We start from the raw sequence: 15,648 nt of genomic DNA, 5'->3' as shown, positions 1-15,648 counted from the left end.
TGGCCAGACTGTTCCTGTAAAGCAGCACTGCCAACATTAGGGCCCAAGGGCTAAAGCTTGACCACAAGGATGTTTGATTTGGCTCAAACAAAAGCTGCCCAAAACCCTACTTTCTCTGAGGTCAGGAGTTCAAAAGAGTACAACTGGTCTCTCTCTCTCTCTCTCTCTCTCTCTCTCTCTCTCTCTGGGTGGGTAGAATGGCCCTCTCTCTCTCTCTCTCCCCCAAAACTGACCACAATTGTATAAGGGCATAACACAGCAGTTACTAGTGAAGCATGAAATGAAAGATAAAGAAACTCTGAAGTGTTTAAATAATATCCTTTCTCTAATTAGACTTGTAATGTCCAAAAACATAAGGTTAGTGAGTTGGGAACCTGCTGTTTTTGACCCTCAGCCCTTTGTGACTATAAGGCAGGGGTATTCCTACTTTGAAGCAAGCATAAACACACACACACACACACTACACTTTGTAAAAAGCAGATTGTGACCACTATCCGGCTCAGTTCACAAAGCTCAGAGAGAGCGGGCCACTGACCTTTCTCTTTCCTCCTGTCCAAACACTTCTGGCCTTCATTCTGAATAGGCAGCTACAGATCGCCATGGCCACATTGGACTCACTAACACTGATAACACACTAAACACAATCACCTATTGTGAGTGAACCTACCGCAAACACACACACACAAACCAGATGGCTATCTTTCTGTTATATCCATGTTTCCGTATACGATTGTGTACGTGCTGCTACAGGCTGAACCTTACCCAATTCTACTTAGGTGCAAGCAATAATTTAGTGGTAAAAGAGATGTGTATACCCTAAACATACCATACTACCACATGCGCATTAGCCAGCTAGCTAGCTAAGAACCTAGCTGGCAAGCTACCATAACTTATCAGATCTTTGGTTAATTCAGACTTTCAGTATTTGAAATTAACTTTTAGTTTTTATCTGGTTCTCTTTCTGCTCAAACACAGACATAGAAAACTAAAGAAAAAAGAGGAAGGGTATACATGCACCGAAAATCCTGATAACCAAGCTAACATCCTGGTCACTTTATGGGATTTGAAAGATGAAATCTGTCAATGGGTTTGATCCAGTCTCAGAAATCTGAGTTTACTGTGCACAGGATTGAGAGTACGCATTGGAATAGTGAGATAACTCTCTGTTTTGTTATATCTTTCCCATTCTAGGCCCTCAAAAATAGCTAAAAACATATACAAACTCACAATCACACACTTTGAATAATGTCCACACCACCAAACACTGATAAAGTCCGTGGGCCTGGCCTCAGGGTGGTGTTCTTTGTCATCCTAAAGGCTAAATGTGACGTACGGCTGTGGAAGACTGGCAGAATGCCAGCAGCAAAAACTACTTCAAAAACACCCCACACATATGATTTGAGCAGAGACGCGTCTGATAAGAGCACACTTAACACCTTGGTCAGCTGAGTCCACCGATCCACTAACACTATACACTGGGGCTGGCACCAATGAAGGCATCCAGTAGTTGATATCTCAAAGGATACCTTGAAATTACAGGCAAATTCTGATGAAACTTCATTATTAATTTTTTTTTTTCTGGTTAGTGGGCGTATCCTAATGAGGGGGGTTGTTTTAGAGAGTGAGGGCGGGACTTCTCCATGTATACAAACCCACTTTTACAGTTTACAGTCTCCTCCTCTTTTATTACATCTCTGGTTTTATGTTTAATGTTAATAAACTATAAACAACAAGACAAATAATTAAATAAACGTGTTTAGATGGATTAGTTTAGACTTAATCTGGACAGCTATATGGTCAATGTATATTACCTCCTCTAAAGGTAAATGAGCTGGTGTTGAATAACTGCAGAATGTCCCACTTTAATTCCCAAAGCCTGCTGTATTTCTTCAGTGTTGTCTGGAAAACTAAAAGCAGAGTTCATATGTAAATCCTACAGTGGCTCGTATAGATTCACTGAAGCATTATGGGTAGACAGCCAAAGGGATGGGGGAATAAACCAAATTCTCCACAGCTGTCCAATCAAACCCCCTCTACAACCCAACTGACACCCACTCTTTTCCCAGAGTCCTCGGCAGTGGTGGGGGGAGGGGGAGGGCCTGCAAAGTGACTTCCTGCAAGAGAAAACGCAGAGCAGGAAACAATTTGTCATGCAGGATTAAACGACAGGAATAAAAGAGGGAGCAAAAAGATGAGTGCAAGTCACCCTCTAAAGCAAAACACTGCACTCTGATAAACTGTTACACAGCCCTATAAATAAAGGGAGAGAGAAAGAGAGAGAAAAGACGGACAGAGGCACTTTGTCTGCCTTTTCTCTCTACTTTTAACCCAGCACTATCCCCTCTCTCTTTCTCTCTCTCTCTCTCTCTCTCTATTTCACCTCCCTCCATTTTGCCTAGAGGTTGGGTGTCTCAAGTCTTGTTAAGATAGAAGGGTAGGAGAAGTTTTAGGGTGACATGGTTCCTCAAGCAGAGTTTTCTCATAGCCCTTTTCCACCATAAGAACTCAGGTTCTTGAACTGGTTCCATCTGGGCTTATAAGAACCTTGGTGCTTTTCAGCGAACCAGTCTGCTTTTACACCAGTTTTAGTGGAACCGAGAATACACCACAGAATACGTCATCGACAGAGGGCACTGCACAGTGGCAGTAAACAGAAGTGAGAAGATGGCGGAACATATAGATGATCTGCAAGAATCTGTGCTGTTGTTACAGACCTTTGCTTTTCTCCAAAATGCAAACGGGGATCAACTTTTGATGCTAAAAGATGTAGAACACTACACTGTACACTCTTCATGGGTGTTGCCATTGCTCCTTGCTCCTGTACAACTAGATCTTGTCACAGTTCATGCTGAAAAACATACTATTCTATGGTTCCCACTACAAATGAACTTTTTATGTTTCTTATTTTTGTTGGTGAAAATGTACAGAATAGTTCAAAATTAGAATGTTTCAAACCATAACGGAGCCCATTCCACGTTGGTGGAAAAGCACTATCATAGGCACATTCCACCACTGTGCATTCGACCAAACAAACCACAAAAATATTCTCATATAAAAAACACTGTATTATCACAATGTACTTTCAATGTATTATGATCCATAATTTCATAACAAGCACAAAACATCACCAGGAGTCTAATGCCTCTGTATTAACCTAGTAAATTTTCAGTTCCACCTTAAATATAGCCATGGTGCCTGACACGCCTGCAAAATTTAAGGTGGAACTGGAAATTGCAAAGAAAAATCTGCATAATAACGAACTGAATTCAGTTTCATATCACAGAAGCGTTAAGAGTGGACGATAATATGAATTATTCTGAAGAGCTGCGCTCCTCTGATATCACTGCAGACTGGCAGAGCTGCTAATGTGGTATCGGGCTCTTAAAGGGCCGCCACATTTTGTAGGGGGAGATTTTAACCACTACACTCTGTAACTCAATATCAAAGTGTACACTCAAAATCAAGGGGTAGGTTTAAAAAAAGAAAAAAATATTGGGCCAACCTCTTTCTCTTCTCTCTCTCACTCTCTATCTATCCCTCTTAGGCCTTCTGTCTGCCTTCTCACTGTTTCTCTTTTTTTGTAACTCAACTCTCTTTTTTTGGCGTAGTTATAGCACAAATTCAATAGAACACTGCAGAGTTTGAAATCTGATATATACTATTGGTGTCAGAGCAGTAAAGCTGAGGTGTGTGTGTGTGTGTGTGTGTGTGTGTGTGTATTGAGTGGAGACGGATTAACCAAAACCATATGTGTGTCCCATGTTAGCAGGGAACATTTCAAAACAAACACTAAGGAAGGATCTGCAGAGGGGAGAGAGAGGGCATGACTATAAACTTTGAGAAGCCCAAATGTCCCCATGACGATAGGAAAACTTGATGTATTTGCTCGATCATTACACAAAAACATGAATGTTCTTTCCAGAGAAACCAAAGAGCAGAGAGACTGCCTTTTAAACCCTGAGATTAAGGTTAGTGTCAGGACTAGGTTTTAGACTAAGTGGACAATATATGGTCAAATATTTGTGGACACCTGCTCATCAAACATTATTTCTGAATGTAGAGTATTAATAATGAGTTTAGACCTCTTTCTGGGGACTTTGAAGGCTTTAGAGTAGTAGTTGAACATTTCAGTGAGGATTTGATTGCATTCAGCCATTAGTAATATCAGGTGCTGATGATGGATGATTTGTTCTGGAGGATAAACCCAACATGAACTCAAACCAAAGGTAATAGATTCTGCTCAATCTCTACAAGAATAGAGCTTCACTGTTTTGCAACACAACACTGGAGGATTCATATGTGTGTGTGTGTGTGTGTGTGTGTGTGTGTGTGTGTGTGTGTGTGTGTGTGTGTGTGTGTGTGAGTGTGAGTGTGAGTGTTCAAACATCCATGTGAGCCAAACTTCAGTCACATAGATTAATCAATGACTGCTCCAGTAATGACAAAACTCAATCTGACCCACTCTCTCTTTCTCTCTCTCTCAAACACACACACACACACACTCACAAAGGCAGTTTCCCAGACCCAAACTAAGGCTAAACTTAAACCGGATCTGACCCTCTGGGCTTAAAAACACACTGTGATTTGGGAATTTCAGAATGTTAGAACTGTAACACATTATAACAAAATTATAATAATGTTGGTCTATATACCATTTACTTCATGATTCATTTTAAACCATAGCATTATATAGCTATATAGCTATATTTATACATAAACAATACTTTATAATTCATTTATAATTCAGTTGTTATATCATCGCTTTATGATTAAAAATATGTCTCAATTTTCTGTAGATATTTAGTTTAATACAGCATTTGAACACATTCCATAACGAATGGACCAATAGAAATGCTCCCAAATTACTTGGAATAAAGTATTTTTACATTGACTTTTGCTGGAAGTTAAGGTTTTTTGTCCTTCTCTTGTAAAGTTACTATTTTGAGAGATAACACGCTTTTCATTGGACAGTGAAAATATGCCTGGTAGTTAGGGAGCTGGGTGTGTAACCGGAAGGTTGTCAGTTCGATCCCCAGAGCCGGCAGGTCATGACTGAAGTGCCCTTGAGCAAGGCACAGAATCCCCAACTGCTCCCAGGGCGCTGTGGCTGCCCACCGCTCTGGGCGTGTGAGCTCACTGCCCCCTAGTGTTCACTAGTGTGTGTGTAAATGTGTGTTTCACTGCACGGATTGGGATAAATGCGGAGAACAAATTCCTCTGTGTGCATGCAACAAGCGCTCACAGACAATGAATGAATAAATGATTATATAAAAAAAGAAATTCACATATTTCTGCTTTATAATCACCTCATATCACCTTATCAAGTGTTAAAAAGACATTCTTACATGTTATTGTATGTTAATGACGCAGTAGGTAGAGCATGTGGTATTTTTTGTCAGAATAAAAGACACATAAAATCTGAAGTGTTGTGTTTATAGCTCCTGCATCTTAATTCTTTTTCATTTGAATTTTAATATTTGTAAATGTATTATTCATATTTTAATAATTACTAGTTTCACTGAAAGGGTCAAACTGATAAGTGAAATTCAGGTGCCATTTTCACGCTGGTTTGCGGTAGTTGATAAGGCACAGGTGATAAGGCTCACACTCGGGGACCGGGTTAATGCCTCAGACTGAGAGTGACCCCATTACAGGGGTCAAAGGGCATTGCTGGTGACCTCAGTTTGCTGCACTCTAACCTCATCCAGCTGTGTTGCTTCTACACGTGTGCAGTCAACCTCAACAGCTGCACTACTCTAAACAACGCGGCACTGTGGTCAAACTGCGAAAGTGTCCATCATTCTGACCAAAACATACAAATGATTTATATGTCATTTCTCTTTAGTAGCAACAATTCAAACTTCAAAGGTTTAAAAAGTTTGGGTCTGTCCCTCTCTCTCTCTCTCTCACTCTCTGTCCTCCCTCAGAAGTTATCTCTGTCCTTTTTCACTTTTGTCCCCTATCTCTCTCTCTCTCACTCTTTCACTCCCTCTTTCACTTATCTTTCTTTTCATTGTCCATCTCCCTTTCCTCTTATTCCCTCTATTTCTACCTCTCTATAGCCTCCTCTTTCTCTGGCCCTACTCCCCCCACCCCACATTAATGGTGGGAATAAGACAGAGTTTAAGACCTCTGCACTAAAAACTAAAAATAGCTCTTGTTTATTTAAGACTCCTGCCTGGAATTCCACTGACTGTCCAGTCCAGAGGCAAGCACAGACCACAGCAAAGCGGCGGAGTGTGTGTGTGTGTGTGTGTGTGATACCTCTCCTGGTATAAAATTCAATGACTCAGTGTATTCCAGGTGTATTTCCTTCCTGGCCTCACCCATTAGTTTACTGACAGACCTTTTGCTCTGTGTGGACAAGGCTAATGACCAGACAAGGTTTCAACAAAACCTTGATTATCTCAATACACCTCTGTTTGAGAATGACATTAGACATATCCTCACATGTCAACAATTGGGCAAAAATAGGACCACCACAGAGCAGGTATGGTTTGGGTAGCGGATCATCCTCAGCACTGCATTGACACTGATGTTGTGGTGTTTTAGTGTTAGTGTATGCTGCCCTGGTACGAGTGGATCAGGCACAGCAGTGCTGGGGGACTTTTAAAACCCTCAGTGTTACTGCTGGACTGAGAATGATCCACCAACCAAAATTATCCACTATCCAAATAATATCTGCTCTGTGGTGGTCCTGAAAATTGAAGTAGAGGGGGTGGAGCAACAGATGGGCTACAATCTGTTGTATAGATTATATATATATTTCCCTGTGTGTGTGTGTGTGTGTGTGTGTGTGTGTGTTACCACTGGAAAGAAATTAACCTGAACACATTTCAAAAAGACTATGAGTCACACACTGACTAAAACCCACATCTGAAATAATGACTTCTGTTCCAGTCGTATCAGGCAATAAAGCTGTTAACTATGCTGAAATATTAATATATAACTACATATTATGGGCCAAAATGATTCTAATCATATCTTTGGATTACTTTCTTTTTCACATATTAAACCTTGGAAACGTAGCTGACTGTAATTCTTATAAAAGTGTGTGATACAAGCTTGGGCATTTTGACTGATCATAGTCCTTTAAGGGGTTAATTAATCAGCAACAGCAACCTCAACCTTAAGTAATATAATGCTATAAAATGCTCTGTTTTCTCTCTTGATTATTTTGTTTTTTCATTAGCTCAAATCATTAAAACTTGTGTCATTAGATGCATTTTACAGGGTTTTGTTTTCAAATTCACCAGTTTTTCCGTTGGCATTTTCCGAAACAAAGGACTATAATTCTGAATCTCTGTGATACCACAACAAAACAAACACAAATTAAAAAAACAAATCCTCAATCTTTACAGACACAATATCTGTCATACATTTGCTAATATCAATAAACCACATTTTGTAACACCAGCTGATATTATCAGTTAACCAAACAGGTCAAGCCTTGTTCAGCACGACTGATGTTCATTAGCCTGAGGATGCTGTAAACTGTAGTGAAATAAAAATAAAAAGACGTAGATTTTGTGGGATGAATAACATCTGTACAATTTCCTCAAAGATCAGGGACTCTCTACACATAAAACTTTCAGTATCCTTTCAACCACAACCACACGCACACATCTAATTTCATACATCAAACACTCTCGCCATGACCAGCTACACATCAAGCGTGTGCTTTACAAACCCTTAAACACCCCTCGATGCTACACAAATGAACACGAGTCAAAAGAAGAAGAAAAAAATACATTTGTGTGAATTTAAAAGCACAATAACTCTAATAATTATATTCAAAGGAACTGTCACAATACTAACACTAAGTGGCCTGGATGTATCAGAGATTCTGTACTAAACTGACTTTAAACATGGCCACCCCCATGCGGGGGTCCCACTCTATGAGGCATTTGGATCATTCAGGGACTGTCAGACATTTAGAAACTTACTCTCATTGAAGTTCCAGAAAATGTACATCATAATTCTAATAATAAATAAAGAAGCTCCATAAATCTCACACTTAGTAATAAATATGGATGAACTCACCTGGGCGTGCCATTTGCTGTGGGCTGAGAGATAGTCACTTCCAGTTGGCCCTGTAGAGCAGGAAAGAAAAAAAATCAGGGATCAAGTGTCCAATCCAACCAATTAAAACTTGAGTTGAGTCAAGCAACGTTTCTGTGATTAGAACTGGTCTGACGATGAGGAATGGCTCATGATCTAGCTATTTAGAGAGTTCATTCAGTTCAGAAAGTACATCCTCATCCTGTCTCCTCAACACTACAGTAGTTCCCAGTCCAGAGTCTCTTGGTTTGACTAATGAGCTTTCAGGCTGAAAGGAATCCTAAAGTAAATTCTGGCTTAATCCCTTAAAACTCGTTGTTGTGTTTGATCCAGGCCATCTCTCTGAGAACACTGTATACCGATGATAAGAAGAGGTATGCAATGAGAAGTTAAATGGAAGTTTTCAGGAATTCACTACAAATAAAATCCCAAGAAACCTGCCTCAAAAGTAGTGACAGGACTATCGCCCAGTAGAAATAGTTTACTGTAACTAGTTTTCAAATCTAAAGTCATTTAAGTCCAGTCCCTCATCCAGTGAACAGTCCTGACCATACCTCTATTTCGAGTCCAGACAGTCCTTTTGGCTCTAACCCATCTAAAGTTCAGAAATGAAAGTGTCTGCTTTTGTATAAGGCATAGAAGGAAGTGGAAAACCCCTGCAGTAGTCAAACTGAAAGACACTGTGACCACTTTAAAGAACCGGTTGTCAGTTCAAAGAATTATATTTTATATTCTGGTCTCACTAATGTGTTGTTCACCTGACAATTTCTTTTTCATTTTATTCAGAAAATTCTAAATCTAATTCCAGAAAACAAACACTAAAAATCTCCCATAAAAGACCCGTGAATGCTTTTTTATTCATATTTTCAAATCTCCAGTTGAGCTTAAGAACATTTTCTGGTCTAAGTCAAGGATGACTTTTTTTTTAATCAAAGCATTACTCAAATAATAATTGAGGACCGCTGCACAGCACCAATAGAACAGCAGTTGTATTTAAGTAGAAGGAAACCTGTGTCTTTTTCTATTTGTAACATGTCATGTTGTTGTAATGTTATAAGCTTTAAATTCTACCAGTGTTTCTCTTAAAAATTATTAGTATGCCGACATGTTCTGGGTCCAGTCAAGATTTGAAAATATGAAAAAAAAACGCATTCATGGGTCTTTTATGGGAGAAATTTATATATTATCCTATTATTATGATTATTATTATTATTAGTCTAAATACTGTGAGGGGGTGGCACAGTGGCGCAGCAGGTAGTGTCGCAGTCACACAGCTCCAGGGACCTGGAGGTTGTGGGATCCATTCCCGCTCCGGGTGACTGCCTGTGAGAGTTGGTGGTGGATTGGCGACTCAAAAGTGTCCGTAGGTGTGTGTCTGTGTTGCCCTGTGAAGGACTGGCGCCCCATCCAGGGTGTATTCCTGCCTTGTGCCCAATGATTCCAGGTAGGCTCTGGACCCACCGCGACCCTGAACTGGATAAGCGGTTACAGATAATGAATGAATGAATGAATAAATACTGTGACCTGAGGCAGTATTCTGGGGGAAGAAGGTGCTGAGTTATGCATGATTTGATTATTTGCTTATAATCTCTTATAAATACTACATTATTTCCCAGTCCAGAGTCTTTCCAACTGAAAGGAATCCTCAAGTAAATTCTGGCTTGATCCCCTAAAACTCGTTATAGTGTTTGATCCAGACCCTCTCTCTGAGAACACTGTATACTGATGATAAGAAGAGGTATGCAATGAGAAGTAAAATGGATGCTGTTTTTCTAGAACTATTTGCTGCAAATATTATCCCAAGAAACCTGTTTTAAAACTAGTGAGAGGATAGCCTCTACTTTTCTAATCTTATATAATTCAAATCCAATAAACAGTCTTGACCATACCTCTACATCAAGTTCAGACTGTCCTTCTGGCTCTAACTAATCTAAAGTTCAGAAATGAAAGCGTTTTGTGTAAGGCATAAAAAGGAAGTGAAAGCAGAAAATCCCTTTATTCTTCTCCCACAGAAGACCAGAGGAAGCCCCTATCCACAGAAACAGCCCCAGAAATTCTGATTAGTCCAGTCGTCCCTGGTCAAATATTGGTGGACAAGCCAAAGAGTGCTTTTTGATGAAACTGTCTTCAGGTTTAACTTCCAAAACTTGGATCTTGTGAAGGGCCTAGTTGAACTGCTGGTGAAAACACTGGTGTGCAGCTCATAAACCATGCCAATATAAATGCCAAAAAAGTCCCTCCATGTGTATACTGAGATACATGAGCAGAAAAAGGGAAGTGGAATTTCTAGGGATAGCAAAAAAAAAATCCCTACAACACCAGGGGCAGCCTAACCTTTCATTTTCAGAATCCAAAATAATAATTCTGAGAAAACCTCAGTGATCAGATGTTTCCTGGTTGAATCCCTCAGAATTGAGTCAGGGATTGTGTTTGGTAATCGAGCCTGGTGTTCTGTTATTCCTAACAGAACATATCACTCTGAAGCATCTGCACATGAACTCAGCTCTACTCACTGCTTGGTACTTTGTCCCTGGTTCATTTTCCACTACAACGGCCCCAACCCCAAAATGTAACCGAAGCCAAGGGCTTTGAAATCCACAACAACTGCAGCAGTAACATTAAGCATTGTTTACTCATCTTATATTTGAATATTGTTGTTGTTGTTGTTTGGAACTGAACACAGCTCTGTGTATCAATTCAGAGATCAGTAGAGTTTTTTCCTTCCTTATTGCACGTCCAGATCTCGCTGGATTATTTTTAAGCAACATACATTTGACCAATCTGTGCTCTGCATGGTTTACACCTCATGGTTTAGTCCCTACTTGACTCACTTGGAGCTACATCGGAGCAGGGACTTAAAAGGAACCTGTTTCAGCTGCAAGTTACAACATTTGCCTAAACGAAAAAACAAAATCCCAGAGTAGAGCCGTATAGGTATCATGAAGTGGAAAAGTGCCAAAAGTCTTCCCAGCTGAGTAGGGACTCACACTGACAGTCAACATTTATATCCTTGTTTTGAGGAGAAATTTGGATTGAGCTGGTGCCTACAAACATTTGAGGAGTAGTAAAGGTCTCAGGTCAGAAAGCCTACCCCTGCAATTTGATTATGGGTGAGGGTACCTCAGTTCTTGTTGGGAAAGTGCGGTAGGGCCAATGTGAAGGGCTATGTATTCCCCTTGAAACAGAGATATTTCAAGAGCACACTTTAAACGAAAGGCTATGAGTGCCTTGTGAATCACCTCCAAGATGGATGTAGACGTGAACCATAAAGCCACAATTGTCAGTATTTTCTCTTTTAAAATCTATGATAACCATTGTATTATCTAAGTTTAATGTAGATTCAGCATTATGTCCCTTTCTTATGGAATAAAAAGTTCGAAAATCAAATGTGGGAAAAATGTCCCGGGATGGTATTTGTTTCGTTCCTGGCACCGCATGTAAACTACATTCTTTTCTAAATAGCACTTTAATAACTAAATAGTGCAGAGGAAGATATTTATGATTCAGCCCTAGTGTTTTGGTGGTGTAACTACAGAACGAACCAGACACCAATACACAAGTACAGACGCTCACAACAGTGTAGGTTTTAGGCAGAAATATTTCCCCAGCAAGAGTAGAAACCCCCTCCATAATCCTTCCGCTTCTTACTGGTCTCCAATATATCCCCTTGTGGGACTTGTTTAATTCCAAATTTTCCCCACTCTTGTCTTCTCCTGCTCTTCTCAGAACTATCACCACAACGCCTCTGTTGATATTTCAGCACCAGTTTCATTGTCATCAACTTCCTTTTTTTTTAGATAGAGGTATAATTCTGAGACTTTCAACAGGAGTTAAAAGGGAAATTGATATGACATGATACCAGTTGTTTACTGAAGTCTATTCTGGATTGAGGTCATTCTGAGGAACTATGAAACAATGAACAAAAACATTAAAATGACCTGACATTGACCAATTCTCTACAGAGGTTAACCATATTACAACCACAATCCTTGTTTCTACACTCACTGTCCTGTCTCTCAGCTCAACTGACCACACAGCACTTTATAGTTCGACAGTAACAGACTGGTTTGGACTGTCATGGTCAGGAGCCCCAAAGGGCCACCACAGGGCACAGCACTGCTGTGTCTGATCAACCTGTACCAGCACAACACACACTAACACACAACCACCACATCAGTGTCAGTGCAGCCTGAGCTGTGTACACAGTGGCTCCCTACTCACTATTCTTTATATTACTCACTATACAGTGCACTATTAAGGGAACTGAATTCAGGAGAGTAGTGAACGTTTTCGGACACTACCTCTTGGGCTTTTACCAAAGGCCGCAGTGAATTATGTGTGTCCGCTATCCACTAGTAAACATGGGTTGTTTACTACTTTTTGCAGTGCATTATGGGACTGTTTGAGTGCACTAATATTTATCTGCTATGTTTTCAGGACACAACTACAAAATGACGGAACCCCAACAAAGTGCATTATACAGTGAACAGGACACATTTTTGGGGCACAGCGCTGCTCTGTGGTGGCCTTGTGGTGGTCCTGACCATTGAAGAACAGGTTGAAAGGGGCTAAAAAGGTAAAAAGGTATGCAGAGAAACAGATGGACTACAGTTTGTAATTCCAGAACTACAAATGGCTGTCCATGGAGCTAAAATGATATTTTTTTTATATTTAAAATTATAGATATATAATTTATAGATAAATTATAGAGAAAGTGGTCATGTTATGGCTGATTGGGCCACCCTAGATTAGTTTACTGTGTGCTGACTCTACTGACCTATTGGTGCTATCTTCATGGTGACCACAACTACATTGCTAAATGGTCATAAGCTTCTTTCACTCATTAGCAACATTAGCCTTGTAGCTCCACTGCAAAACTCAAGGACCAATCGCTGATTGACAACATGTGGGATAAACAGTGGGGACTGGCCATGAAGGGGTCGGCCAGATTACCACTTTAAGCCCTGGGCCAGGTTAATCCAGGCCTGGAAAACCCTGCCTCTGCTTCTCCAGCTCTGAATTGCTGGTCTTGTGGATGCCGGAGCAGAGTGGGTCAAGGTGACAGTCGGAATCAAGGGGCGGATGTCCGGATTCTTCCTCACATTCCTGCGTTCCCATTTCCCCTCTTTAAAGAGAGAGGGAGGAAGGAAAGAGAGTGGTCCTGACCGCAGCTGGTGCTTTGGTGAGGTCAAACGGTATGACCTAGAAACTCTTTGAAGCAGCTTAAAGTGGCTAACCACAGGAGCATTTGGTCTTTGCTCTGAGATTAACAGCCAGTGGCTAGGGTTAGTCTCAGTCCTAGGTCCTCATTCTCTTCACAGTGTTGTATTGCTTCTAAATCTGACACTAATGGAAGGTTTTATTGCTCAAATGTTGCTCATTGATGTCTCATGGGACGTCATGGGGATCGTGCTGAAATTCCAGAGATGCCTCCTTGGATACTGCATCAGACAAAAAGAGACAGGCGGTCCTCCAGGCCCTGAGCGACATTGATTTACAGCATCAAGACTGAGAGGCTCTGAGTCTTGAATGAGAAATGGTTTAGTCTTTTGAGGGTTATTATCATCTCAGCAAATCCAGTGTGAGATGTTACTGAGATAGCCACTAAATGTCCACAGGAGATCTGTGTCTCCCTTGTTTATGGGCAAGGCTTCCCTGGTCGTCCTGGTTGGAGTGTCCCCCACCACCCAACTCCTTCCCTCCCAACTCCTATTCTTCTACAGTGTAAGCCTTTACTCTGATGGGAAAGCTTTAGAAAATATGCCATTACATTTCCAAAACACGTTCTACACATTCTGATGCCTGTTTCTCACATGGGCTTTCTCCGTAATGAGCCACTCGCACATCACAGAGCCAGGGCACTTACAAAGAACAATTTCAGAGGTTGTTTGGAGTGTGTTTCCTGGCAGTGACGGTTACGGCAACAAACACAAACTCAGGTGAAGGAAGTGAAAGCGCATGTGTTGAATGTGGTCATTTCTGATAAGCCTGATAAATACAGAGAGAGAGAGAGAGAGAGAGAGAGAGAGAGAGAGAGAGAGAGAGAGAGAGAGAGAGAGAGAGAGAGAGAGACAGACAGAGAGAAGGAAAGAGGAAGTGAGAAGGAAAGAAGCAAAAAGAAATGGGAGGAAAAGAGAAAAATATAAAAACACCAAGAAAAAGTGAGAAATAGATGGAGTAAAGAGGAGAAGAGAAAGAGGGAAAGACACACACGCACACACGCGCACACACACACACGTAAGCCAAATCCAGTTTTAGTCTGTTCCACTGTGATGATTAAGCTGAAGGTGATTTCCTGGAAAATTACAGAGGAGATGCTTCTCAAAACGCCATAAGCCCACAGTCCACTTTATACTAACCGCCTGACCTTCTCTGTCCCTCTCTCTCTCTTGCTCTCTCTCTCTCTCTCTCTCTCTCCCTCTCTCTCTCACACACACACACACACTCTGGCTGGCCAAGGGGTGAGGTTTGTCAGTGAATGTGTGTGCGTGTTCCCAGTACTGGCCGCTGTCCTCTGGCAGAGCCGCTGTCCTTTGGCCGAGTGACTGGAGGGTTTTATCAGAATCAATGGAGGCCTCCTTTACCTCGTCAGTGTAATCCTACCCTCTCACATACTCCTTTCACTCAGCTTTGACACACTCTTCAATGTATATGTCTCAGTCTGTTTTCTGAACAAAATTGTCCTGACTTTCTAGAAAAACACTGGGGAAAGTGCTTAATGTCCTTTCTGAAAACTGACAGAAGACAAGCATTTCTTCTCGGTTGGCTGACATTAACATCAGGATTAGAAACACACACAGACACACACAAAACACACACACACACAGAGCTATGGCCTAATGGTTTGAGTGGGTTGGAACCATAGTCTTGCTAGTTTGATCCTCAGTGTGCAGTGAAAGAATAGCACTTTCTCCTCCCTCACCATCCATGGCTGATGTGCCCTTGAGCATGTCACCTAATCCCCAACTGCTCCCAGGGCACCAAGGTGGCTGCCAGCTTCTTCGGGTGTGTGTGTGTGTGTCCACTACCATGAATGGGTTAAATGCAGTGATGATTAAAGCTCATTTCACGTTTCATATAAAATACATACAAGACATATTATCCCCTTTTCAAACACTGTAGTGTGTGTGTGTGTGTGCGTGTGTGTGTGTGTGTGTGTATGTGCACTCTGCAGCATCATATTTCAAGATCGTGGCAGGTTCGCTATCACACACACACACACACACACACACACACACACACACACATATCCACATACACTTCTCTGCTAGAACAGTCCGTGTTGGCTTGAGGGGCTCCCAGGGGTCAGGAGGTTAAAGAGTAAGCTAAAAGTTGCCCCTCTCCAGTTCTGAGTCCAATGTTTGCAGAGCTCACAACATCAACGGTCATAAATCTCATACGTGTCTCCTCCTAGGTTTTAGTGGAGTAATGTCTCATGCTGGTCTCAGGGTTGCAGAGATAAAAACCCTCTAAAGCTCAACCATTTCTCATCCATGACCCTCTTAGTGTTGATGCTGTAACTAATGGTTATCAGGGTCTGGAGGATTTTCATTTACACCTCAACATATCTTCAACACATCTACTGAC

General features: G+C 41.2%; 1 protein-coding gene across 1 annotated transcript in view; it reads right to left on the bottom strand.

The window, feature by feature from the left end:
• Nucleotides 1–15,648, bottom strand: part of plekhh3 (pleckstrin homology, MyTH4 and FERM domain containing H3) — a 45,616-nt gene that overhangs the window by 18,355 nt on the left and 11,613 nt on the right. Inside the window, exon 2 of the mRNA XM_066643061.1 lies at nt 8,044–8,093. Within this exon, the coding sequence (XP_066499158.1) occupies nt 8,044–8,093 (50 nt within the window). The remainder of the gene's footprint in view (nt 1–8,043; nt 8,094–15,648) is intronic.

The sequence above is a fragment of the Hoplias malabaricus genome, chromosome 13, assembly GCF_029633855.1.
Source record: "Hoplias malabaricus isolate fHopMal1 chromosome 13, fHopMal1.hap1, whole genome shotgun sequence".
NCBI lineage: Eukaryota > Metazoa > Chordata > Actinopteri > Characiformes > Erythrinidae > Hoplias > Hoplias malabaricus.
Note: the sequence above shows the minus strand (reverse complement) of the source record. Positions and strands in the feature narration are given on the sequence as shown.